Raw genomic sequence first — 24,653 nt, 5'->3', positions numbered from 1 at the left:
TAAAGGAAATCAGTCCTAAATATTCATTGGAAGGACTGATGCTGAAGCTGAAACTCCAATACTTTGGCCACCTGATGTGAAGAACTGACTCACTGGAAAAGACCCTGATGCTGTGAAAGATTGAAGGCAGGAGGAGATGGGGACAGCAGAGGATGAGATGGTTGAATGGCATCACTGACTCAATGGACATAAGTTTGAGCAAGCTCTGGGAGTTGGTGATGAACAGCGAAGCCTGGCGTGTTGCAGTCCATGGGGTCACAGACAGTGGTACGTGACTGAGCGACTAAATTGAACTGAACTGAATTGTCCTTGTCTGACTTCCATAGTTGCTCAGTGGTAAAGAATCCACCTGCCAATGCAGGAGACTCAAGAGATGTGGATTCAATCCCCAGGTTGGGAAGATCCCCTGGAGAAGGAAATGGCAACCCACTCCAGTGTTCTTGCCTGAGAAATCCCATGGGTAGAGGAGCCTGGTGGACTGCAGTCTATGGGGTCATGAAAGAGTTGGACACAATTTATTGACCAAACAACGTTGTCCTTGTTAAAATATTATTTTCACCTTATTTTTACCCATCTTTTCTTTATAAGTAACCACACCAGGCTTTATCCAGATAAAATGGGGCAGTAAATATTTGTCCTCTGTGGGGACACAATGCATCAGCTCATGCTCAGTTGTGTCTGACTCTTTTCAGCCCCATGGACTGTAGCTCACCAGGCTCCTCTTTCCATGGAATTTTCTAGGCATGAAAACTCAAGTAGGTTGCCAATCCCTTCTCCAAGGCATCTTCCCAACCCAGGAATCGAATCCACATCTTTTACGTCTCCTGCATTGGCAGGTGAATTCTTTACCACTGAGCCACCTGGGAAGCCTGATACAATGCATAATTTAGTTAACCTAAGCTATCTGTCCATGAGACGTGATTATTTCTATATTATGAAATGTGCTCACAACAAAAGGAATCGAGATCACCGGAAGACAGAGGGAGAACCACTTACCCAGCAGTCGCTGCTTCGGACCAACCTTGATGTGACTATGTAGCCACTCCTACCCCAGGTGCGCCTCACATTGACTCAGCCTCTGAATCACAACTGCACCTTTTTCTCACAAACTCGGCCTTTATGGACAATAACAGGACACACTGCCAGGCTGAAAAGCCCGCTCTCTAATCCTATGAAAAATCCTTGAGAAACAGGCTCTCTGCTACTCCCTGTGAGAACTCTGACAGGACTGGTACATTACCTGGATGAAATCTTGAAATATCACAGGCAGCAAGTCATCCATATGCCCAATGTCTTTGGAGAAACGATTTAAAATTCTTCCTGCAAGAACAGGATATGAGAAATTACTCACTTCCTCAGGGAGCTTTAAGAGAAAGAATTCCTGAACAAATGAAAACAATATTTTTTGAAGTACATGTAATTAGGGACTCTCCTGCTGGTACAGTGTCCCGAGTGCAGGGGACATGGGTTCGATTCCTGGTCTGGAAAGATGCTACATGCCACAGAGCTACTAAGCCTGTGTGCCACAACTACTGAAGCCCATACGTTTAGAGCCTGAGCTCCACTAACAAGAGAAGCCACTTCAATGAGAAGCCCACACACTGCAGTAAAGAGTAGCCCTTGCTTACTGTAACTAGATAAAGGTCACGCACAGCAACAAAGACCCAGTGCAACCAAAAATAAAAAAATAAATATTTTTAAAAAATAAAGTACATGTATTAAATATTCGGACTTCCCTAGTTGCTCAGTGGTAAAGAATCCACCTGCCAAGGCAGGAGACAGAAGAGACGTGGATTCAATCCCTGGGTTGGGAAGATCCCCTGGAGAAGGAAATGGCAACTCACTCCAGTGTTCTTGCCTGGGAAACCCATGGACAGAGGAGCTTTGCAGGCTACAGTCTATGGGACTGCAAAAGAGTCAGACAGACACTATTCAGTGATTAAACAGCAATAAATTTAATGTATTAGAAATTCAAATGAAATAAGCCAATGTCAGTGGTAAAAAGAAAGAGAAAATAGGATCATGAGAAAAGAGAAACAAAAATACCACCAAATGGCAGTGGGAGGGGAGTTGAAATTGAGCCCTGATTTTTAAAAGAATGCGGGAATCTTGTGGCAGTATCTAAAAGGGTTGGTGGATTTTACAATGTTCCCTACCCCTACTTTAGATCCATTCCATCTGAGACTCATTCCAATGCTAAATTGGTAAATAAACAGTTGCAAATACCTAAGTATGCAACAGTTAACGCAACAATTAATGCAGCAATTAATCCTAATTGTTATACCAATTTTGATTTAGCTATCAAGATTAATTTTGCCAAGTGATACTCTCTAAATAAACATATTTATAAACTCTCTGTAGCTTTTTTCCCTCCAGATGGTTCACAGCACCTCACATTTTGGGAAATTGAGGAGTCGGGCTGTTTCCAAGTTGTGAGTTTACTACTGGGGTAATAAATCATTATTTTCAGAGGTGTACAAGGTGTGATAAGCGTAGACTTCTGAATAAGCATCTAAGAAGACCAGAAGGATGTGGGCAGGAAAACAGGAACATTACTAAGTGACTAAGAATCAGTTATCATTGATTTTATGTCCCCTCTCAGAATCCACAACAAGAGTATTTCCTATAGACTGCAGGATTAGAGTATGATAATTTCTAGTAAATATCTGGTGTGAACTAAAAATGCCACCTGCCACATCTGGAAACAAAGGATGCTGCAGGCATCAGGACTTGGCAGCCTCGCCTTCAAGGGCGGTGCTCCCTGAGAAGACTCAGGATGAGAAAGCACAGGATACTGGCCCCTGATAGTGGAGGTGCCCATCAAAGGAACTATAACAGGGAAGAGCCAATTTTGACTCCCTGTTGGATCTGTTCCTTTGACGTTAATGTTGCTATTCATAGCTTTTGTCAGGGAACTCTACCCTTCTGCTTGAATGTTAAAGTACCTTTTTGCAGCTACCAGGGAGACAATCTGACCCTCATCACCTGTGAATGGCTGCATAAAAGAAAAATTTCCACATAAATAAATCCCCTCCTATTTTGCAAGATAAATGTCCTTTTGATATTACTTTTTCACCTCCTCTACTCTATGTTCTACAAAAGAACTTGGCATCCAGACCCCAATAAGACGGTTATTTTGAGAAATCAGTCTGCCATCTTCTCAGTCTGCCAAGTTTCCCAATGAAGTTGTTATTCTTTGCCTCAACATGTCATCTGTACAACTTATTGGCGTTGTGAGGTAAGCAGAGCGAGCTTGAACTTGGTAACAAATCACATCGCTAGACGTGGTTTTCTCTTCATGCCATCACATACCAGAAACAAAGTCCACCATAAATAATCTATTATAAATTCTACTTTTGAAAATAAACACAGGGAAGAGTTTGATTTAATATACTGCTAAAAGAGTAAATAATTGATGGCCCTAAACTTTGGGCCTATCTTTTCAGTACTTATTTGGGCTTCTATTTTCTTGAAGGAATGAAGTTCTGATAATAGACACAGTAGGGAGAGACAAGATACACACTGGTATGCCTGCTACTCTAGGATTAGTGACCTTAAAGATTTAAACTTGGTTCCAAATCCTTGAATAATAAATACATCAGCATCTGGAGAAGCCTACAGGTCATCAAGAGCCTGGTTAATCATGGTCACGAGCACGCAGTGGCCATGATAACAGAAATTCAGTCCCACTTGATGCTCCCAAATTTACAACTGTTGCTTTCACATTTACAGGCAAAGTAGAGCAACTTCACAGCCATAATAGCATGGACTCCTCCAATCACTTCCTCACTCCAGCTTCATAATGAGATCTGTGTGGGTCTCTGCAGTTTACCATCCTGTGCCCCACACAGTGCCTGAAACAAACAACATGTGCCAAATAAATCTACACAAGATGCTGCCCTCAACAGTCTTACTTAATCCTCACAACAGTCTTATGAAACAGGAAGGACAGTGGTTATTCCTATTTCATAGAAGTTCCCAGACACCGTGTCGTCATCCTCACTAAGGTTCATTAGGCACTGCCCGTGTGCTAAGTGCTGTGACTGTATTAACCTGCCTAATACCCACGGAAATCAAGATATTGGTAAGTGCATGAATCCTGTTCTTATTTTATAGGTAAGAAAATCAAGAGAGAGAAATTAAGTAACTAGCACGTAAATATTAACATAACTGTAACTGGCTATTACTTTAGTAACTAGCACCAGGACTGAACCCAGGTAGTTGGCTCCAGAGTTCATACTTCTAACCATGACAACATCCTGCTTTGAGATTTGCCTGCCCAGTAGTATCTACCTGCTTTATCCTTGGTCCCACAGCTAGTTGATGACCAGGCTGAGGCTATTCCTATCCTCCTCCAGCCCTCATCCATGCCTTGACAGGTCGTGTCAATTATCACCTGCAAAAAATAAAGCCAACCTGGGCCTCAGCACGAGTCTAACCAACTGAACAGAGTGGGCATGTACACTGATGAACTAACTCTTCATAGGAACCCAGGTCAGGAGGCTACCTTCCGAAGCAAGACAGGTCAAAGGCCTCAGGGTAGAGGAAGCAACCACTGGGAAACCTTCAGAGACACTCTTCCTTAATACTGAAGATCCACCTGCCACCTACCACAAGATTCTTAAATGTAACCAAACGTCTATTGTAAAACTAGAAAGTTGTTTTTATTCAAGAGGATGTTTACATTTCAGTGACTTTGTATTTTAATTAATTTTCCATATTTAGGTAAAATTCAAAATATGAGCACATGTCAGAGCTCTGTGGTCCCAGAAATGGATGGGCAAAGAAAGAAAGAAACTCAGAGCCTGTCTTCTGTAGAGATGTTCCTGGCCAAATGTCCTTCCTAGTTAGCCTAACACTATGTAACACAGCTAACATTTCAAAACCTAGTCAAAAACATTTCAACACATTTGCATCATATTTTGAGTGTTTCATATGCCACATAACAAATGGACTCCTAAATCATCCTGCAAAGTAACATTCATTTATTTTTACAGACACACATAAATTGGAATAAAAGCTTATATGCTCCTATATTCAGATTTTCTCTGGTAGGAAAAATTATCAATGAAACTTTTTGTAGAAAATGAATAAATACACACAGTGATTTTCTTCTAAGCATCTCTTCCATTTTCAAGTATGAAATGTAATCAGGCACTGAATCTGTTAACAAGATATATTAACTGAGAAACTTGATGTCTGACTTACCTATTGGATTTCTATTGAAGAACAATACTGGAGCTTTTAAAATGGTCTCCAACATTTTGCTATGAAAAGTTTGTGAAGAATTAACAAGGACGTAGAACATCAACAGAGACCTTGTGATACCAAAAAGGATGGTAGATACAGTTAACCCTGAAATAAAGAAACATCACTCAGCACAAGATCTCTGCCTTATTCTCAACACTGCTAAAGTATGCCAGACAGTTTATAAAGATACTGTGTATTTTATTCTACAAATAAAGTTTGTATAGAGATTTACATATATAAAATATAGAATAAAAAACATATATGTATATAAAGTGGAGTAAGAGCTTAATGCTTTCTTAAAATACATTTGTAAAGAAAAATATAAAAATTACTGTTTTCTTCTCATTAAATAGAAACAACACAGGGGGAAAAAATCAAGTGCAAACTACAATTTCATTCTATGTTCTCCTAATTTAATTACAAGTTCTAATAAAAACTCATAAGCAAGATAATTATAAAAAGTAGCTGATCTTCATCTCTCTGCATTTCAAATCTCACTATTTACAACATATCCCATAATCTAAAACTGAAGTATACTTTGACACCAGCATGTGAATTAACAGGTAATGGGAGAAATGATTTACCATTTCCTTGTAATTTACAAGGAAATTTACTTCCATGTAAAGCAGTTTCTTAAGAACCTTCTCTATAGCACAAGGACCTCTACTCAGTGCTCTGTGGTGACCTGAATGGGAAAGAAATCCAAAAGAGACAGGAGATATATGTGTGTGTATATACATACAGTTGGTTCACTTTGCTGTACAGCAGAAACGAACACAACATTGGAAAGCAACTATACTGTAATAAAAATTTATAAAAATTTAAAATATTAAAGATAAAGGAGCTACTTCTATGCCCAAGTAGCTTTAAAGAGTATAAAAAGACCATGTTAAGTTGCAAGTGGGCAATCTCTTACATAATTGAATTGCAAGAAACTACAAATTATATTTTGACATGAGATAATTAACCTAAACAAGCAATTAATCTCTCACTAAGTGTTTGGTGGTTCAGATGAGAATGAAGAATCTGCCTGCAATATAGGAGACCCAGGTTCAGTCCCTGTGTTTGGAAGATCCCCTGGAGAAGGGAATGGCTAGCTGGTCTAGTATTCTTGCCTGGAAAATACCAAGGACAAAGGAGCCTCACAGGGGGCCCATGGGGTTACAAAGATAGGACATGACTGAGCAACTAACACTTTCACTTTAAAAACACTTGTAAATAAATATAATCATTTACATATGCTTTATCAATGACATAAATGAGCATTACCATGCATATAAAAATTAAAATAGCCCTCTGAACTTCTCTTCAACTCACAATGCTCAACACAGTGGGGATAACTTCTATAATAATTATCCCCTCAAGTACTTTTTTTCCATTGAACTGACACATCAGTGTTGTTTAAATTCTGAAAGCTGCTCACATTACTGAAGTCCATCAATAGGCATTTATTTGCTTAACCCACCATCCAATATGAACGTGTAACAGAATCCCTCCCTCTGCCTTCAGCCCCCGTAGTGCACCAACGGAGAAAGAAAATAGCTAATGGATTCAAGCTTCTTACACAAGAGATCAACAAAATAAATACCTAATTTCAATGAGTAGATTTTTACATAAATCACTCTTTGTAAAAAGCTTATACAAGCATTTCCTGTGAGGATATTTAACTTTTTATTTTAAAAAAAACTTACTGGGGTATAGTTGCTTTACAATGTTGTATTAGCTTCTGCTGCACAATGAAGTAAATCAGCTATATGTATACATATGTCCTCTCCCTCTCGGACCTCCCCTCTGGTCACCACAGAGCACTGAATTGAGCTCCCTGTGCTGTACGGCAGCTCCCCACTGGCTGGCTGTTTCACACATGGTAGTGTACATATGTCAATCCTAATCTCCCAATTCATCCTTCCCACCTCCCCACTCCACATCCCGTGTCCACACGTCCATTCTCTACATCTTTGACTCTATTCCTGGCCCTGCAAATAGGTTCATCTGTGTCATTTTTTAGATTCCATACATATGCATTAACATAAGCATTTTTTTACTTATATTAAAAAAATCAATTACTTTACTTTTACTTTACTCTGTATGACAGACTCTAAGTCCGTCCACATCTCTACAAATGACCCAATTTCATTCAATTCTATGGATGAGTAATATTCCAATGTGTATATATATATATCATAAATGAGATGAAAAGACAACTCTGAGAATGGGAGAAAATAACTGCAAACTAAGCAACTATGGCTATGAGGCTATGGTTTTTCCAGTGGTCATGTATGGATGTGACAGTTGGAGTATAAAGAAAGTTGAGCGCTGAAGAATTGATGCTTTTGAACTGTGGTGTTGGAGAAGACTCTTGAGAGTCCCTTGGACTGCAAGGAGATCTAAACAGTCAATCCTAAAGGAGATCAGTCCTGGGTATTCATTGGAAAGACTGATGTTGAAGTTGAAATTCCAATTCTTTGGCCAACTGATGCGAAGAACTGACTCATTGGAAAAGATCCTGATGCTGGGAAGGATTGGGGGCAGGAGGAGAAGGGGACAACAGAGGATGAGATGGTTGGATGGCATCACCAACTCAATGGACATGGGTTTGGGTGGACTCCAGGAGTTGGTGACGGACAGGGAGGCCTGGTGTGCTGCGGTCCATGGGGTCACAAAGAGTCGGACACGACTGAGCGACTGAACTGAAGCAACTGACCAGGGATTAAACTCCATAATACACAAGCAGCTCATGGAGCTCAATATCAAATAAACAATCAACCCAATCAAAATGTGGGCAGGAGACCTAAAGAGACATTTCTCCAAAGAAGACACACAGATGGCCAAGAGGCACATAAAAAGATGCTCAACATCACTTTTAGAGAAGTGAGATCAAAACTACAATAAGCTATCACCTCACACCAGTCAGGATGGCCCTCATCAAAAAGTATAAATACAATAAATGCTAGAGAGGGCGTGGAGAAGAGGGAACTCTCTTGCACTGTTGGTGGGAATGAAACTGATACAGCCACTAGGGAGTACTGTCGTTGCTGGTCAGTCACTCAGTAGTGGCCGACTCTTTGCAACCCCGTGAACAGCGGCATGCCAGGCTTCCCTGCCCTTCACTATCTCCCGGAGCTTGCTCAGGATCATGTCCACTGAATCAGTGATGCCATCCAACCATCTCATCCTCTGTCACCCTCTTCCTTTCCTGCCCTCAAACTTTCCTAGCATCAGGGTCTCTTCCAGTGAGTCGACTCTTTGCATTAGGTCGTCAAATTATTGGAGCTTCAGCTTCATCATCAGTCCTTCAATGAATATTCAGGGTTGATCTCCTTTAGGACTGACTGCTTTAATCTCCTTTCTATCCAAGGAACTCTCAAGAGTCTTCTTCAGCACCGCACTTCAAAAGAATCCATTCTTTGGTGTACAGCATTCTTTATGGGCCAACTCTCACATCTGTACATGATTACTGGAAAAACCATAGTTTTGACTATATAGACCTTTGTCAGCAAAGTGATATCTCTGCCTTTTAATACACTGGCTAGATTTGTCTCAGCTTTTCTTCCAAGCAGCAAGCATCTTTTAATTTCATGGGTGTAGTCATTGTCCACAGTGATTTTGGAGCCCAAGAAAATAAAGCCACTGTTTCCATCGTTTCCCCATCTTTTTGCCATGAAGTGATGGGACTAGATGCCATGATGTTAGTATTATGAATGTTGAGCTTTAAGCCATTAAAAAAAAAAATTATTTATTTGACTGTGCCAGGTCTTAGTTGCAACATGTGGGATCTAGTTTCCTGACCAGGGATGACCCCAGGCCCCTCTGCATTGGGAGCTGAGAGTCTTAGCCACTGGACCACCAGGGAAGTCCCTCAAGCAAGCTTTTTCACTCTCCTTTTTCACCTTCATCAAGAGACTCTTCAGTTCCTTTTTGCTTTCTGCCATAAGGGTTCTGTCATCTGCATATCTGAAGATGCTGACATTCTTCCCGGCAATCTTGATTCCAGCTTGGTAGTCATCCAGCCTAGCATTTCGCGTGATGCAGTCTTCATAGAAGTTACATAAACAGGATGACAATATACAGCCTTGACATACTTCTTGTCCTACTTGGAATCAATCCATTGCTCCATGCTCAGTTCTGTTACTTCTTGATGTGCATACAGGTTTCTCAGGAGGCAGGTCAGGTGATCTGCTATTCCAGTAAGGAGGTTCCTTAAAAAACTAAACATAGAACTACCATATGACCCAGCAATCCTACTACTGGGGTACCCTGAGAAAACCATAATTCAAAAAGACACAGGAACCCCAATGATCATAGCAGTACTATTTACAATAGCCAGGACATGAAGCAACCTAAATGTCTATAAGCAGATGAATGGATAAAGAATATATTTAAAATTTTAGGTGAAGATATGCTTTAAATAGTATGTAATGCTATATATATTCTAAACATTTTTGTGAATAGAGACAATCATGTTAATACTAGTCTGGTAAACCAAATGTTAAATTAATCACACAGCTGGGGAGGAGATAACACTGTGATCTCAAAGGAAGAAAGAGACGGAATCTAATCCCAGACTTTAGATTTCCCCTGCTTAGCTTCTCAAATAACTAGCGAAGCCCAAGATGAGCAGTGTGGTAAAGGGGAGTACGCATACCTGGGAGGAAATAATGCTTTTATTTGGGGTCCATGCTGCCAGAGGATTTCATCCAAGATCAATAAAAGTCAAGGTTTATTCAGACAGAATTGGAAAATTTGAACCACAGGGTGGGGATCCATTTTCAATCTCCTTGCCCACCCATATAATGATATAGCTCAGCTCAGATCAGTCGCTCAGTCGTGTCCGACCCTTTGTGACCCCATGAATCGCAGCACGCCAGGCCTCCCTGTCCATCACCAACTCCTGGAGTCTACCCAAACTCATGTGCATCGAGTCAGTGATGCCATCCAACCATCTCATCCTCTGTCGTCTCCTTCTCCTCCTGCACCCAATCCTTCCCAGCATCAGGGTATTTTCCAATGAGTCAACTCTTCGCATGAGGTGGCCAAAGTATTGGAGTTTCAGCTTCAACATCAGTCCTTCCAATGAACACCCAGGACTGATCTCCTTTAGGATGGACTGGTTGGATCTTGTTGCAGTCCAAGGGACTCTCAAGAGTCTTCTTCAACACCACAGTTCAAAAGCATCAATTCTTCGGCACTCAGCTTTCTTCACAGTCTAACTCTCACATCCACACATGACTACTGGAAAAACCATAGCCTTGACTAGATGGACCTTTGTTGGCAAAGTAATGTCTCTCCTTTTTAATGTACTATCTAGGTTGGTCATAACTTTCCTTCCAAGGAGTAAGCGTCTTTTAATTTCATTGCTGCAATCACCATCTGCAGTGATTTTGGAGCCGAAAAACATAAAGTCTGACACTGATTCTACTGTTCCCCACCTATTTCCCATGAAGTGATGGGACCATGAAGTGATAATGATATAAGATTTAGGTAAAACAACCTATAGAATAGACAATAGCCACATATTTCCAGTGGCTGATTTTCTGAATAGGCAACTCTGGTTTAACTACCAAAATCCAGTACAGGGCAAAGTAAGAGTCTTCTTTCAACCTCTTTTCTTCTAGTAGATCTTTAAAATAATTATTCTAGTTAATTCACATGCAACTCAGACACTTAATCTGTTAAGACATTACTGAATTACTCCGGAAGCCCCAGTTGCTCATACAGACTCATTGTAAACACCTTAGACCCTGGTATAATGGAGATGACTCAACTTCACCTGAATAAACTCCTAAGTACCAGTTCAGAATGACCACTGCTTCTTCATCTTCTTTTACAAATCCCCCAAAATACAGGACACTTTGTACATTCGCCCTAAGAACAGGAAAGAAAAAATATTACACTACAAATATACATAGGACTTAAAAAAATATAAAAAAAAAAATACCTCAATTTGAGAAACGTGTTTCATGCTGGAAAGTGTTTCCGAACTCACAAGACCCTCTGTGTGTCTCCCTTTTAAAAATCTGAATCACGACTTTCAGTTCTCAAAACTGTCTGTGAAGACAGACTTAGAAAATGGACTTATGGTTGCTGGAGGGGAAGGGATAGTTAGGGAGATTGTGATGGTCATGCATGCACTGTATTTAACATAGATAACCGGCAAGGATTTATTGTATAGCACACGGAACAGTAACTCTGCTCACTGCTGTATGGCAGCCTGGATAGGAGGGGACGTGGGGTTGGACGCATACATGTATATGTCTGGCTGACTCCTTTCACTGTTCACCTGAAACTATCACAACATTGTTAACCAGCTATATTTCAATACAAAAGAAAAAGTTCAGAAAAAGAAAAAAAAAATGTCTGTAAAGAAGCTGCTAAAGAGAGGGACATGGAGAGAGACCATGGGGTGATCATACTCACCCACAAGAAGTTTACTTTTTCTTCAGGGAAACTATGTAAGGTCATAAGAGGAGACGAAACAAGCCCCACCTCCACCCGACTCTGTGGGAAAGTCAAGCTTCGTGTAGATTTCACAGCACTTTGGTCAGACCAGGAATCACTCACCAGTCTAAAAGCCACCAGTCCTGCAGGACGTAGGCAACCTGGAGCAGGAGACAACGGTCACTCACACACTGACATCACTGAGCCTCACACCCGCTCACTAGGATGGGAGACAGAAAGGCTCCAGAACACAGAGGCTCCTTCCAGCTCAGGTCTGCACCAAGTCCCTCACCCCATATGACCACAAGTCAGGGGAGGGCACGATACATTTTAAAATCTTTAAAAGATATCCCCTTCTTCCCAGAAGACTGCTCAACACATATGGCATATGTCAATGCAAACCCAAGTGGACTTAAATTGCAGTAATAGCACTGTGGTGGCCTCGTCCAGTCAGATGAAGGCCTGAGAGCAAATCCTGAGGCTTCCTGGGGGAGGAAGAAATTCTGCCTCAAGACAGCAGGGTCAACTCCTGCCTGAGATTCCAACCTGCAGGCCTGCCTGCCTGATTTCACATTCACCCAGCAAGATCCCACAACGTCAGCCAGTTTTTAAAAATAAATCTCTTAAAACACATATCTAAGAATAATTATAAAGTAAATATAGTATAAATAGTACATAAACAACAAGCTGAGGGCATAAACCAAAATAAATGCCCTTACATACCTGAGCTGCAATGTTTAAGAGAATAAGGAAGAGGATGACAGACCAGCCAGCACCGGCTGTAAAGTAATTCTTTTTTTTTTTTTTTTTTTTTTTTTTTTTTTTTTTTAGCATATGGACATATTGTCACCCTGTTTATTTAACTTTTTTTTTTTTTTTTTTTATAAATTTATTTATTTTAGTTGGGGACTAATTACTTTACAATATTGTAATAGTTTTTGCCATACATTGACAAGAATCAGCCATGGGTTTACATGTGTTCCCCTTCCCGAACCCCCCACCCACCTCCCTCCCCCTCTCATCCTTCTGGATCATCCCATTGCCCCGGCCCTGAGCCCTTGTCACATGCATCGAACATGGAATGGTGCTCTGTTTCACATATGACAATACACATGTCTCACAACCCTATATGCGAGACAGAATAAGAGACACAGATGCATGGAACAATTTTATGGACTCTGAGGGAGAAGGTGAGGGTGGGACGTTCTGGGAGAATGGCATTGAGACATGTGTAAAGTAATTCTTATAGGTCTTAAAACCAACTTTTCCTTCCAGATGGTCCTCTAGAGGTAGTGCAACCTGTACATTCTTAGTCTGGAAGGGAAAAAAGGCAGTGAGATATGAAATTTTAAATAATGAACTCCAAGTTTCAAGAGTTCAACCATGCCCTCCACTGCAAAGCTGTGGGAAACGGACACATCTCACACACTGGAAGGAGTACAAGATGGTCCTTCTCCTCCGGAGAAGGGTGTGGGAATATCTGGCCAAACCATGTGTGCATTTAGCCTTGGACCCAGCCATCCCACTTCTAGGAATCTATTAGAAATAAGGGAACACTGTCTGCACGAGGTTATGCACTGCTGGGCGACTTTGCTTAAAGTCAATCATGACTCTCAGCACAACTATAATACACCTGATTCAAGTATAAAGACAGAAGCTTGTTCTAAAATAATATATAAAATTGTGTAGTTAATGTATCTCTCTAGATGACTTGTCAATGTACCTCTCTAGATGACTTGTGTCACTCAATGATGGAGACATAAAATGCAGTCAGGGCTCAAAAGGTGAAGATGGAAACTAACTCCAAATTGTCTACTGTGTCTCAGGTCCTTTGCACATGTTACCTCTGATCATGGGGCAAAATACTACTGTCAGTCACCTGCAGTGCCAGAATATTCCAACATATAGGAAAAGTAGCTGATTTAATGTGATCACAGCAGGACTCAGTCTAAGGATGTCTTCACATTAAGCCTCTGGATGAATAAAGGAACCCGGGGGCCACCAGAGCAAGTAGGATGTAACTACGGTAAATTGAAGAGTTCTCATATCAGTGTGAGCCACATGCATCCAGAAATTCACAGCAGTGCACCCACTCCTGGTCTCCATAAGAGTCTCCATCCTACACCCAAAGGGGAATCCCACGCAAGCTTGTTCCTTTCATGCTCTTCTATCAATTCCATGGAATAAGACTTTGGGAACCTTAGGGTCTACTTTGGGACAAATAAAGATGTCATGAGCAGAGCAGACTGAAGGTCCATGAAGCCACCAAGAGCAGATAGACCCAGGTGTGTTGCAGGCTGAGAAACTCACATCTTGGTCCTCTGGAGCCGCACCTTTCAATGAGGGTCTGGGAGACTGTAGAGATGGACGCAAAGACTCAGAGATCAGAGTGGGAGTTCTTAGAACTGGAGATGGTTCAGACTGCTTATTTCCCTTCTCAAAAAGGGAAACAATATCTATCCCAGGTTTCAGGAGCTCAGAGGAAGTCCCCTTTTCCACCATTTTGCCCTAAAATAAAAAAATAATAATAATAATAACTTTTGAGAGGAATTAATTTACATTTGATAATATTATGTTAGTTGCTCAGTTGTGTCTATTTTTGACCCCATGGACTGTAGCCTGCCTGGCTCCTCTGTCCATGGGATTCTCCAGGCAATAATATTTGAGTGATTTGCCATTTTCTTCTCCGGGGATCCTTCCGACCCAGGGATTGAACCCAGGTTTCCCACATTGCAGGCAGATTCTTTACCCTCTGAGCCACCAGGGAAGCCCTCGATAATATTAAACCAACTGAAATACTAATCACGAAAACTTATTTGGTTTTAAATTATAATGTTTGAAGAAAAAAAGATCTCTGGGTCTAGAATTCTTGTTGAGAAATGTAGTCAACTCAACACAGAACTGAGCATTCTGTTCTCTGTCAAACCCTGTGTTAGGTGCTGGGGGATTTGAAAGAAACGTGTGCTCGTGGGTTAAAAATGGAGGTCGTTCACATAACTACCGTGGGCACTTAGGGAAGCAAGAAGTACAGAAGTTGCTGGGAGGATAAGCACAGTCTCTACAGATAACATGAGAACTGAAAGAAACCTCACGTGAAAAGCAGAATTTTAAAAAAACATTGGGGAGGGTATTACAGAAAAGAAAATTATTGACACAGAGGTGGGCACAGGCACATCTGCATGGGTAAGAGTCGCTCATCAAATGCCACTGAGCACCGTCAGTGTCACAGTATCATGTGCCCCGGCTGGGACAGGACATGTAGGAACCAGCCCTGAACAGAGAACCCATAACCTGCATCTTCATGGTCTTTACTACTGTCTGGAGGAATTAGAATGCATTATAGGGTCACAAGGATCAAGGAAGTTCCCAAATGAAGATTCAATGTTCCATCTATTAAAGTAATTAAACAAGGAGGCCATGAGGCCGGGGTGTCTCTAATGCCTTGGCAGTCTGTGCCCGCAAATCAAAACCTAAGCCACAATCAGTGTACACAGATTCAAGAAAATATTTAGCACCAACCAACCACAAGCAGCCAACCAGACTTCCCCAATCAGGCAGCTGCTTAAACTATAGCCAGTCTAATCATGTTCTTTGAACATGTGTGGGAAGTTGGTGACGGACAGGGAGGCCTGGAGTGCTGCAATCCATGGGATCGCAAAGAGTAGAACATGACTGAACGACTGAACTAAAGTGAACTGACACATCCTTGCACAGTTTCCCTCCCTTATGAAGTCATATAGAATAATGTGCAGATGTATCACTATTTTCTGTCCCTGAAACAAGATGCAGCTGATCATTCAGTGGCAAACAAAACATTAGGGGAAAAAAAATCTCACGATGCAAAACTCATCGAATAAAAGCAACTCTGGTTAAGGCAGCTCAGGTGGAAGAAGATGGCCCAGGACCCTAGTTAGGACCCCTCTCACCCTGTGTCCTGAGGTGAGCCACTGGGAGAAACCCAGTGAAGCATGTGGGCACCATCTAATACTGCAGAACTAGAAAAAATATGCAGGATATATTGTGTCTTGTTCCACTTGGGAGGCAAAATTCACACACCACTTTAAGGAAATCTCCACTCACCACTTCATATCTGTAATATGAACAATAAAATGACTAGAAGTACAAAGACAGCAATTTCACTCAGCAGCCAATTGCTGACAATTCTGAGGGGACAAAGGGGCAGCCATCTCCCCTCTGCTGTGAGAGAGGGACCAGACAGTGAGGATGGACCCCAATTCATCCAGGGGCACTCACCAGTGGACAGACAGTTGTTTTATTAGTAGTAAAACTGGGGGTAGTGTCCTCAAAGGAAGCAATAAGGTCACCCTAAAACATCTAGGGACTGGCTAAATAGGTTATTCTCCTGCCCACTGAGCCTCTGCTCATAACCCTGTCAACATTGGGTTTTACACACTAGAATCGTCCCCTCTGTGCATGAAATCAACTGCTCTCAAGCTTGAAAAACCTTAGCTCCTCCCCCCATTCCTAGAGGAGCGGAGAGGAATCCACACATGGAACTGCTTCTAGAGAGACAGAGGTTCTGTATTTTAATAATCTTGGAGCAGAGATTCATTTCATAAGTCAGGGATCTGACCAAGGGCCTGTGGAGCAGTCAGGGGTTAACGACAAAGGCACCGAGGCCCAGAGGTAAATGAGCCAAGGAGTGAAGCATCAAACTACCACCAAGTCTGAAAACGTCTCACTACTCTCCGCCCCACCCCCACCATGGAGCTGTGGACTGGATGGTGCCCCCTCCTCAAAGTAAGTTCAAACGTGACACCTGTGAACATGACCTTATTTGGAAACAGGGTCTTTGCAGATGCAATCAAGTTAAGATGAGGTCACACTGGTGCAGGGTGACCCTAAACCCAATATGACTGATGTCCTTTTGAGAAGGGACTCAGACACGGGGACAATGACCATGTGGCATCCGAGGCAGAGACCACAGTGCTGCAGTTAGAAGCCAAGGAACACAAGGAAGGGCGGTGAGCACCAGAGGCTGGAAGGAAGGATTGACCCCTGGAGCCTTCAAGGAGAGCACGGCCCTGCCCGCACCTGGATTTGGGACTTGTAGCCTCCAGAACAGGGAGACGATAAACTTCTGTTGAAGTCACCCAGTTCACGGTGCTTCATCATGGCAGCTCTAGAAGCTGATACTCTAGCCTGAGCTCACACTTCTGCCTTCTCAGCTTTACTAAGACTTGGAATTGCTTCTGCTGTCACCCCTCAAGTGACCATCAGAGAAATCTCTCAAATTTGATATCAGACCACATCCCTGCTCTGCTCCGGACCATCCAAAACTTCCACCCCACCTCCGGTCCCCTGCCCACTGCTCGGGGACCAGCTCCCTCCCGTCCCCCTGCTCACTCCCCTCAGACACACTGGTCTTCCTGCCCTTTCTCCAACCTGCCAAGTCAGCTCCTTCCTGAGGACCCCCTGCCTCAGACCCCTCCTCTAGGTGACTGCATGGCCCCCACCTTCATGTCACTCAGACCCCATGAGGCACCAGCTCCTCAGGCAGGCAGCCAGGATGTCACCCTCACTCCCTCTTTGTCACATCTGTCCCCATAAGAACAGGAGCCCCGTGAAGGCAGAGCCTTGTCCTCCTGCTGCACACACAAGAGACCTGGGCAGTGAGACCAGCAATTGGAGACACCAGCAGAGTGGGCATCTCTGACCCGGGTGCTCGGCTACCCAACCTCACTTCTGGTGTTAATGGAATACGCTTTTTAGGCAACCTAGCTATGACAATCACCTGGATACCAACAGATCACAGAATCTCTAATTTCTAAGTAATACACTTTGACTTAAGTCATGGAAGAGGAAAATAAAAAGTTCTAAATAAAATTACATCATTATCCTTAAGAAATTTTACTAAAGCAGGGATGATTCAATAACCCTGTGGTTTCACTTTTATACACTTAAGGGTTTATATGGCTTAGAGTGTAGTAGTGACATTTCTACAGGGCTTTAGATTCATCCTCCAAGGCGTGAACACCAGCTCTGATAAGAAGTGGGTGAAAAACTGAGGGAGAAGAAGGTGTTTACCACTAACCTAAGGAAAGTTACCAGAAAGGAGGTCTGTCCTTCAACACATCTGAGTGCCAGCAATTCCACAGACTTCCAGAAATTACTTACATCTTTCAATATCAGAATCTGACTTGCATCTTTTAGGTACTGCAACTGATGAGTGACCAAGATTGTGATCTTTTCCTTCAAGGCCTGACGAATACACCTGCAAATGTAAAAGGTACGGAAAGCAAAAGCACATTAATGGAGTGTCTCCAACTGAAAACTTATATTTTGAAAATAGTGAGACAAAGACCACACAGCAGTCAAAGATCTTTAGTTTAAATGCCAAATCAGTAATAACAATTAGATAAACATAAATCAATTAATCCAACTAGGTTCTTAAGTTTATCAGAAGCAAATTTGAATTGAGTGCTACAAAAAAATTTTAAAACCAGTTCAGTGAAGGAGGCACTAACAGCTAAGTCTTTTCCTCTAAAACTCAGCTTAACAATTATTTACATATTTCATAAAGGAAAACAACTGCGTAACACTGAGATTTCAAAACCTGACTAAATTAAAACACTATTTTATCGCTGTTTGGGAATGGGAGAAGAGGGATCCATGTCATTTAAAAATGTGTACCTTCTTAGACAGCTTTTAAGGAGATTATTTATAATTAATTTATAATTTATGCAATACCTATGAATTATAATTTATAATTAATGATGTAAATATTCACAACAAAAAATTAATAGATTCTTGGGAACCTTTGCCAGAGTGTATTTGAGAGACACTTGTTCCCAAAGAATATTAGATGAAAATGAATGCCAGAGGGGCCTCCATCAGTCTCTACAACACCCCCAGTTCCATCCAGGAAGCAAGTCTTCTTTCATTAGGACTGAACAGCTTCCAAACATGAAAGTAAAAGAACAGACTCCAAATGGCCCAAATCACTGTGGCAATCACCCAATGGCTCAGAGCACCCACCAGTTCTCTTAGTCAAGACACCCTCAGTATTCAACCTTAACTTTTTTTCACAGTAAAAAAAACTACTCCTACATTTCAAACGTAGACCTCTAGGGACTCAGGCCCAGTCTCATCCCACACGGTCCACAACCCCTCCAGGGAAGCAAGTGGGTGAGTCTGGGGCCCCAGTGACCACAGGCAGGGCTCCAGGCAGGTACTCTGGGTGCCCAGCCCTTCACAGAGAAAATCTCAGGAACCTGGGCCAGAGCTCAGTCTGTAAGTGAGTCAGATGGAGAGCCTGGAGGCAGCAGACTGAAGCTCAGTCCCTCTCAGGAGCCTGACGACATCAGACAAGAGACTAAACCTCAGTTTCTTCATCGCAGAACAACGTCAATGACAGCTCATCCATACCTTCTAAGAAATCAAACCAGCAATACGCTCAGTAAACGTCGGCCCCTTTCTCCACTCCTCCCTAGCCACAAATGGTCACGTGCTTTGAACTCAGGACAGAAACTCTTAACGGGACACTCTGGACACTGGGTCCGTGATTAGAAACAAGACCCTGGGATGTAACACATACACCATCGCTTGCTAAGTCTAAAAGGATTCATTTTTACCTTCTGACATGTGTTAGCTCAGCGTTCATAACTAAGTTTCTTGATCAATACCTTTTCAAACTTAGTACTAAAGCTTTTAAACAGAATTTTTTCTCCTTAATTCATAATTACCTGCCAATAGTCCCTAAGTTCAGTTCAGTTCAGTCGCTCAGTCGTGTCCGACTCTTTCCAACCCAATGAACTGCAGCACGCCAGGCCTCCCTGTCCATCACCAACTGCTGGAGTCTACCCAAGCCCATGTCCATTGAGTCGGTGATGCCATCCAACCATCTCATCCTCTGTCCCTAAAGGTAGATGTTAATCAAATCTGATGGGGTGCTACATCCAAGATGAACCAACCCAAAATTTTTAAGATGTTTTCTTCCTAACATCCCTTCACAGATGAGGTAATACAAATAACTACAATGAAGTGATCAGTAGATGGCTTTGGTTTTTTCCTAAATGATGCTTTTATCCAAACCACTAGAAAAATACACTATTTTCCAAGTTTTTAAAGATTTCAAGTCTTGCCATAGAAATTATTGAGTCAGCAACCAGTTGTATAACAGTTATTCCTATATAAAGGCTATGTTAATTCTATAATCCCATATATAATCATATATAAGGGTTGTATTAAGAGGGAACACATCCCATGGTGGAGGCGATACAAGTAAGACAGACAGAGTCCCCACCTCCATTCATTCAATCAGCAGAGGTTTGTTCAGGAGCCAGGCACTGTCCTAAGTGCTGAGGATCCACCCACGGGTCAAGACAGAAGAGAATACTCTGCACCGTGTAGCGGACACAGTGATCAAGAACAGAAAATGCACTATTCGGCTGTGCCCTGTGCTCTGAAGGAAAAACAAGGGCAGCTGCTGTCTTAGATGTGGAGACACGGGATCCCGGAGACTCTCTGGGGAAACATCCTGGAAGAAGGCACAGCAGGTGCAGGGGTCCTGGGACAGAACATGCTGGGCTGAGGCACCTTCCTGTATTCCCAGTTTATGGGTAGGGGGACTCATAAACGGTCAAGCGTGCCCGCTGAGGGCTGTGGGAAGACAGAGGGCACGGGCGCCCCCTGGAGGAGCAGGAGGGAAAGGCAGGGCCCATCCTCCACCTTCCTTCTGTGTCCTTGCACTGCTCCCTGGCTCTGGACAGAGGGACCAATATGTACAGACGGGGGTGAGAAAGGACCCCCACAGAGCCAACACAACTGGACACCGAGTGGGTGTGGGGACGAGCTGGAAAGGCTGATGGGGGCAGACAGCAAAGAAGCCCGTTTCTTTGAGGACCTGGAGCTGCTTCCTGAATGTGATGGGGTGGCAGGGTGCGGTTGCGGGGCGGTGGGGGGGATGTCCGTGCAGGGCTGGAGCAGGAGGGTGAGCTGTGTAGGCAGCAGCGTGGGACTCTGATCAGGACAGACCCCAAGACCTGATGACACAGGAGGCAGGGATCTAGTGATGTGGGGCTGCACCAGGATGGGATCCATGGCTGGACACAGGTGAGACTGCATCAGTTCATGTAAAGCCCTCACCTTCCGTAGGTGATAGAATCCACTATGATCACAGCATAAAGCTGTAAAAGTCATGAACCTCAATGACCGTGGATATAAATTCATGACTGAAGGAAACTCTTAACGGCAAGTAGAAGTGTGAGTCTTTCATTTGTAATACAAAACCCTCCCCATGACTAAGCTTCCACAGGACCACCGTATCTCACAGCATATTGTTACATCCAATTCTCTTAATTTGAAAGCACTCTTTGGTTGCTGCTGAGTGGTTTCCTAAATTGCCTTCACGCCCTCTGCTTTAAGTTTCCCTAGAGAATGTGGTTCTGATTACAAACAACAGTCTTAAGCTTGCTTCTATCAAGTATATATCTAAAGTGGTATACTCAAAATATTTGAGAGGATTTTATAAATATCTCCAGTGTTTGAAAAAGAACTCAGGAGAACGTCTGTGATCAGCACACTGTACTTGGCACCAAAATGCCTTGCTCTCCCCTCCCTGTGATATGGATGCAATGAACAGCCCTATTCTATTCCTACCCTGATGGAGAACTTGTGCAGATGCTCACAAGACAGGGTAACACACATTTGTGAACTCAGGGTGGGGTGCCAGGAACAAGGAGGCTGAGATACTCAGGATGCCAGGAGGGTGGGGGTGGGGAATCCCTGTCACAGCAGGAGTTCCTGTCACTGAACTCATGACAAGACACAGGCACTTCTCTAAGAGAAAATTCATCATCATGAATAGCACAGGCTGGGAAAGGGGGGTCAGATCAGTGCGCTGGAGACCATGCCATGTGTCATCCGCCCCGTTCTCTCATGTTCTCAAAGACTCAGTGCTACTATGCAGGTTTGTGTGTATCTGTGTTACAATATACCTAACATGAGCTTCACCATTTTAACTATGTAGCCATATAGTGGCATCAAGTATATTCACATTATTGTGCAGCCATCAAGACCATCCATCTTCACAACTCTTTTATCACCCCAACACTAAGCACATTTTATACAAGGGCTGCTGCTGCTGCTAAGTCGCTTCAGTCGTGTCCGACTCTGTGCAACCCCATAGACGGCAGCCCACCAGGCTCCCCGGTCCCTGGGATTCTCCAGGCAAGAACACTGAAATCGCTCAGTCGTGTCAGACTCTCAGCGACCCCATGGACTGTAGCCTACCAGGCTCCTCCGTCCATGGGATTTTCCAGGCAAGAGTACTGGAGTGGGGTGCCACTGCCTTCTCCTTATACAAGGGCAGATTCCACCAAAGTCTAAAAACCCCCAGTTAGTGGACGTGGAATCCCAGCTCCTAGTCAGCTCCTAGTGTCCAAAGCCCAGAGCTCCTCACAGGCCTCCCTCTCACATTTGCTGACTCTGCTGAAGTCTCTACTTTGCTATTCTGGACCTGTTGTAAATCAATCATGTCCCCTCAGATTCACGTGTGGTAACCTTAGTAGTCAGTACCTTAGAATTTGGTGTCATGGACTTTAAAGAGGTAATCATTACCCTTAATTATACTGGACCTAATCTAATTTTACCTGTCTGCTTAGATGAAGAGGAGATTAAGACACAAGGACAGAGACACAAGCATATTAATCAATGAAGTTAGAACACATCCCCTCATCATGCACAAAAATAAAATCAAAATGGCTTAAACACTTAATCATAAGATGTGACACAATAAAACTCTCAGTAGAGGTTATAGGCAAAACATTCTCTGACATAAATTATACCAATGTTTTCTTAGGTCAGTCTCCTAAGGCAATAGACATATAAGCAAAAATATACACATGGGGACTTTCCTGGTGGCTCAATGGCAAAGAATCCACCTTCCAGTGCAGGAGACACGGAATTCCTCCCTGGCTCAGGAAGATCCCACATGTGAAATGCAACTCAGCCCATTCACCACAACTACTGAGCCTGTGCTCTGGAGCCCAGGAACTGCAACGACTAAGCCCACATACCATAGAGCCCGTGCTTTGCAACGAGAGAAGCCATCGCCATGAGAAGTCCACACACAACTAGAGAGTAGCCCCTGCTCACTGCAACTAGAGAAAACCCCTCAGTTCAGGTCAGTTCAGTCGCTCAGTCATGTCTGACTCTTTGCGACCCCATAAATTGCAGCACGCCACGCCTCTCTGTCCATCACCAACTCCCGGAGTCTACCCAAACCCATGTTCATCGAGTCGGTGATGCCATCCAACCATCTCATCCTCTCTCGTCCCCTTCTCCTCCCGCCCCCAATCCTACCCAGCATTAGGGTCTTTTCCAGTGAGTCAACTCTTCGCATGAGGTGGCCAAAGTATTGGAGTTTCAGCTTAAACATCAGACCTTCCAATGTACACCCAGGATTGATCTCTTTTAGGATGGATTGATTGGATCTCCTTGCAGTCCAAGGGACTCTCAAGAGTCTTCTCCAACACCACAGTTCAAAAGCATCACTTCTGCGGTGCTCGGCTTTCCTCACTGTCCAACTCTCACATCCATACATGACCACTGGAAAAACCACAGCCTTGACTAGACGGACTTTTGTTGGCAAAGTAATGTCTCTGCTTTTAAATATGCTATCTAGGTTGGCCATAACCTTCCTTCCAAGGAGTAAGCGTCTTTTAAGTTCATGGCTGCAATCACCATCAGCAGTGATTTTGGAGCCCAAAAAAATAAAGTCTGACACTGTTTCCACTGTTTCCCCATCTATTTCCCATGGAGTGATGGGACCAGATGCCATGATCTTAGTTTTCTGAATGTTGAGCTTTAAGCCAAATTTTTCACTCTCCTCCTTCACCTTCATCAGAGGCTCTTTAGTTCTTCTTCACTCTCTGCCATAAGGGTGGTGTCATCCGCATATCTGAGGTTATTGATATTTCTCCTGGCAATCTTGATTCCAGCTTGTGTTTCTTCCAGCCCAGCATTTCTCATGATATACTCTGCATATAAGTTAAATAAGCAGGGTGACAATATACAGCCTTGATGTACTCCTTTTCCTATTTGGAACCAGTCTGTTGTTCCATGTCCAGCTCTAACTGTTGCTTTCTGACCTGCATACAGGTTTCTCAAGAGACAGGTCAGATGGTCTGGTATTCCCATCTCCTTCAGAATTTTCCACAGTTTATTGTGATCCACACAGTCAAAGGCTTTGGCATAGTCAATAAAGCAGAAATAGATGTTTTTATGGAACTCTCTTGCTTTTTCGATGATCCAGCAGATATTGGCAATTTGATGTCTGGTTCCTCTGCCTTTTCTAAAACCAGCTTGAACATCTGGAAGTTCACGGTTCACATGTTGCTGAAGCCTGGCTTGGAGAATTTTGAGCATTACTTTACTAGCATGTGAGATGAGTGCAACTGTGCGGTAGTTTGAGCATTCTTTGGCATTGCCTTTGTTTGGGATTGGGACGAAAACTGACCTTTTCCAGTCCTGTGGCCACTGCTGAATTTTCCAAATTTGCTGGCATATCGAGTGCAGCACTTTAACAGCATCACCTTTGAGGATTTGAAATAGCTCAACTGGAATTCCATCACCTCCACTAGCTTTGTTCATAGTGATGCTTTCTAAGGCCCGCTTGACTTCACATTCCAGGATGTCTGGCTCTAGGTGAGTGATCACACCATTGTGATTATCTGGGTCATGAAGATCTTTTATGTACAGTTCTTCTGTGTATTCTTGCCACTCTTCTTAATATCTTCTGCTTCTGTTAGCTCCATACCATTTCTGTCCTTTATCGAGCCTATCTTTGCATGAAATGTTCCTTTGGTATCTCTAATTTTCTTGAAGAGATCTCTAGTCTTTCCCAATCTGTTGTTTTCCTCTATTTCTTTGCAGTGATCACTGAGGAAGGCTTTCTTATCTCTCCTTGCTATTCTTTGGAACTCTGCATTGAGATGGGAATA

The 24,653-nt window shown here is 42.9% G+C and overlaps 1 protein-coding gene across 5 annotated transcripts in view; it reads right to left on the bottom strand.

Annotated features, from left to right (window-relative positions):
• LOC145530191 (ATP-binding cassette sub-family C member 4-like) overlaps positions 1 to 24,653 on the bottom strand; it is a 154,660-nt gene that overhangs the window by 71,363 nt on the left and 58,644 nt on the right. For 4 of the 5 annotated variants that reach the window (XM_081551110.1, XM_081551111.1, XM_081551112.1 and 1 more), the window contains exons 14-19: positions 17,827 to 17,923; positions 13,999 to 14,196; positions 11,812 to 11,849; positions 11,021 to 11,115; positions 5,209 to 5,355; positions 1,241 to 1,320 (exon numbers count right to left, since the gene is read on the bottom strand). In XM_081551110.1, the coding sequence (XP_081407236.1) occupies positions 1,241 to 1,320; positions 5,209 to 5,355; positions 11,021 to 11,115; positions 11,812 to 11,849; positions 13,999 to 14,196; positions 17,827 to 17,923 (655 nt within the window). Of the gene's footprint in view, positions 1 to 1,240; positions 1,321 to 5,208; positions 5,356 to 11,020; positions 11,116 to 11,811; positions 11,850 to 12,411; positions 12,481 to 12,915; positions 13,003 to 13,998; positions 14,197 to 17,826; positions 17,924 to 24,653 lie in introns of all 5 variants that reach the window. The other variant, XM_081551109.1, reaches the window with a different exon arrangement.

Source organism: Giraffa tippelskirchi, chromosome 12 (genome assembly GCF_054371585.1).
Source record: "Giraffa tippelskirchi isolate mGirTip1 chromosome 12, T2T-mGirTip1v1.2.pri, whole genome shotgun sequence".
Lineage (NCBI taxonomy): Eukaryota > Metazoa > Chordata > Mammalia > Artiodactyla > Giraffidae > Giraffa > Giraffa tippelskirchi.
This window is presented reverse-complemented; position numbering and strand designations above follow the sequence as displayed.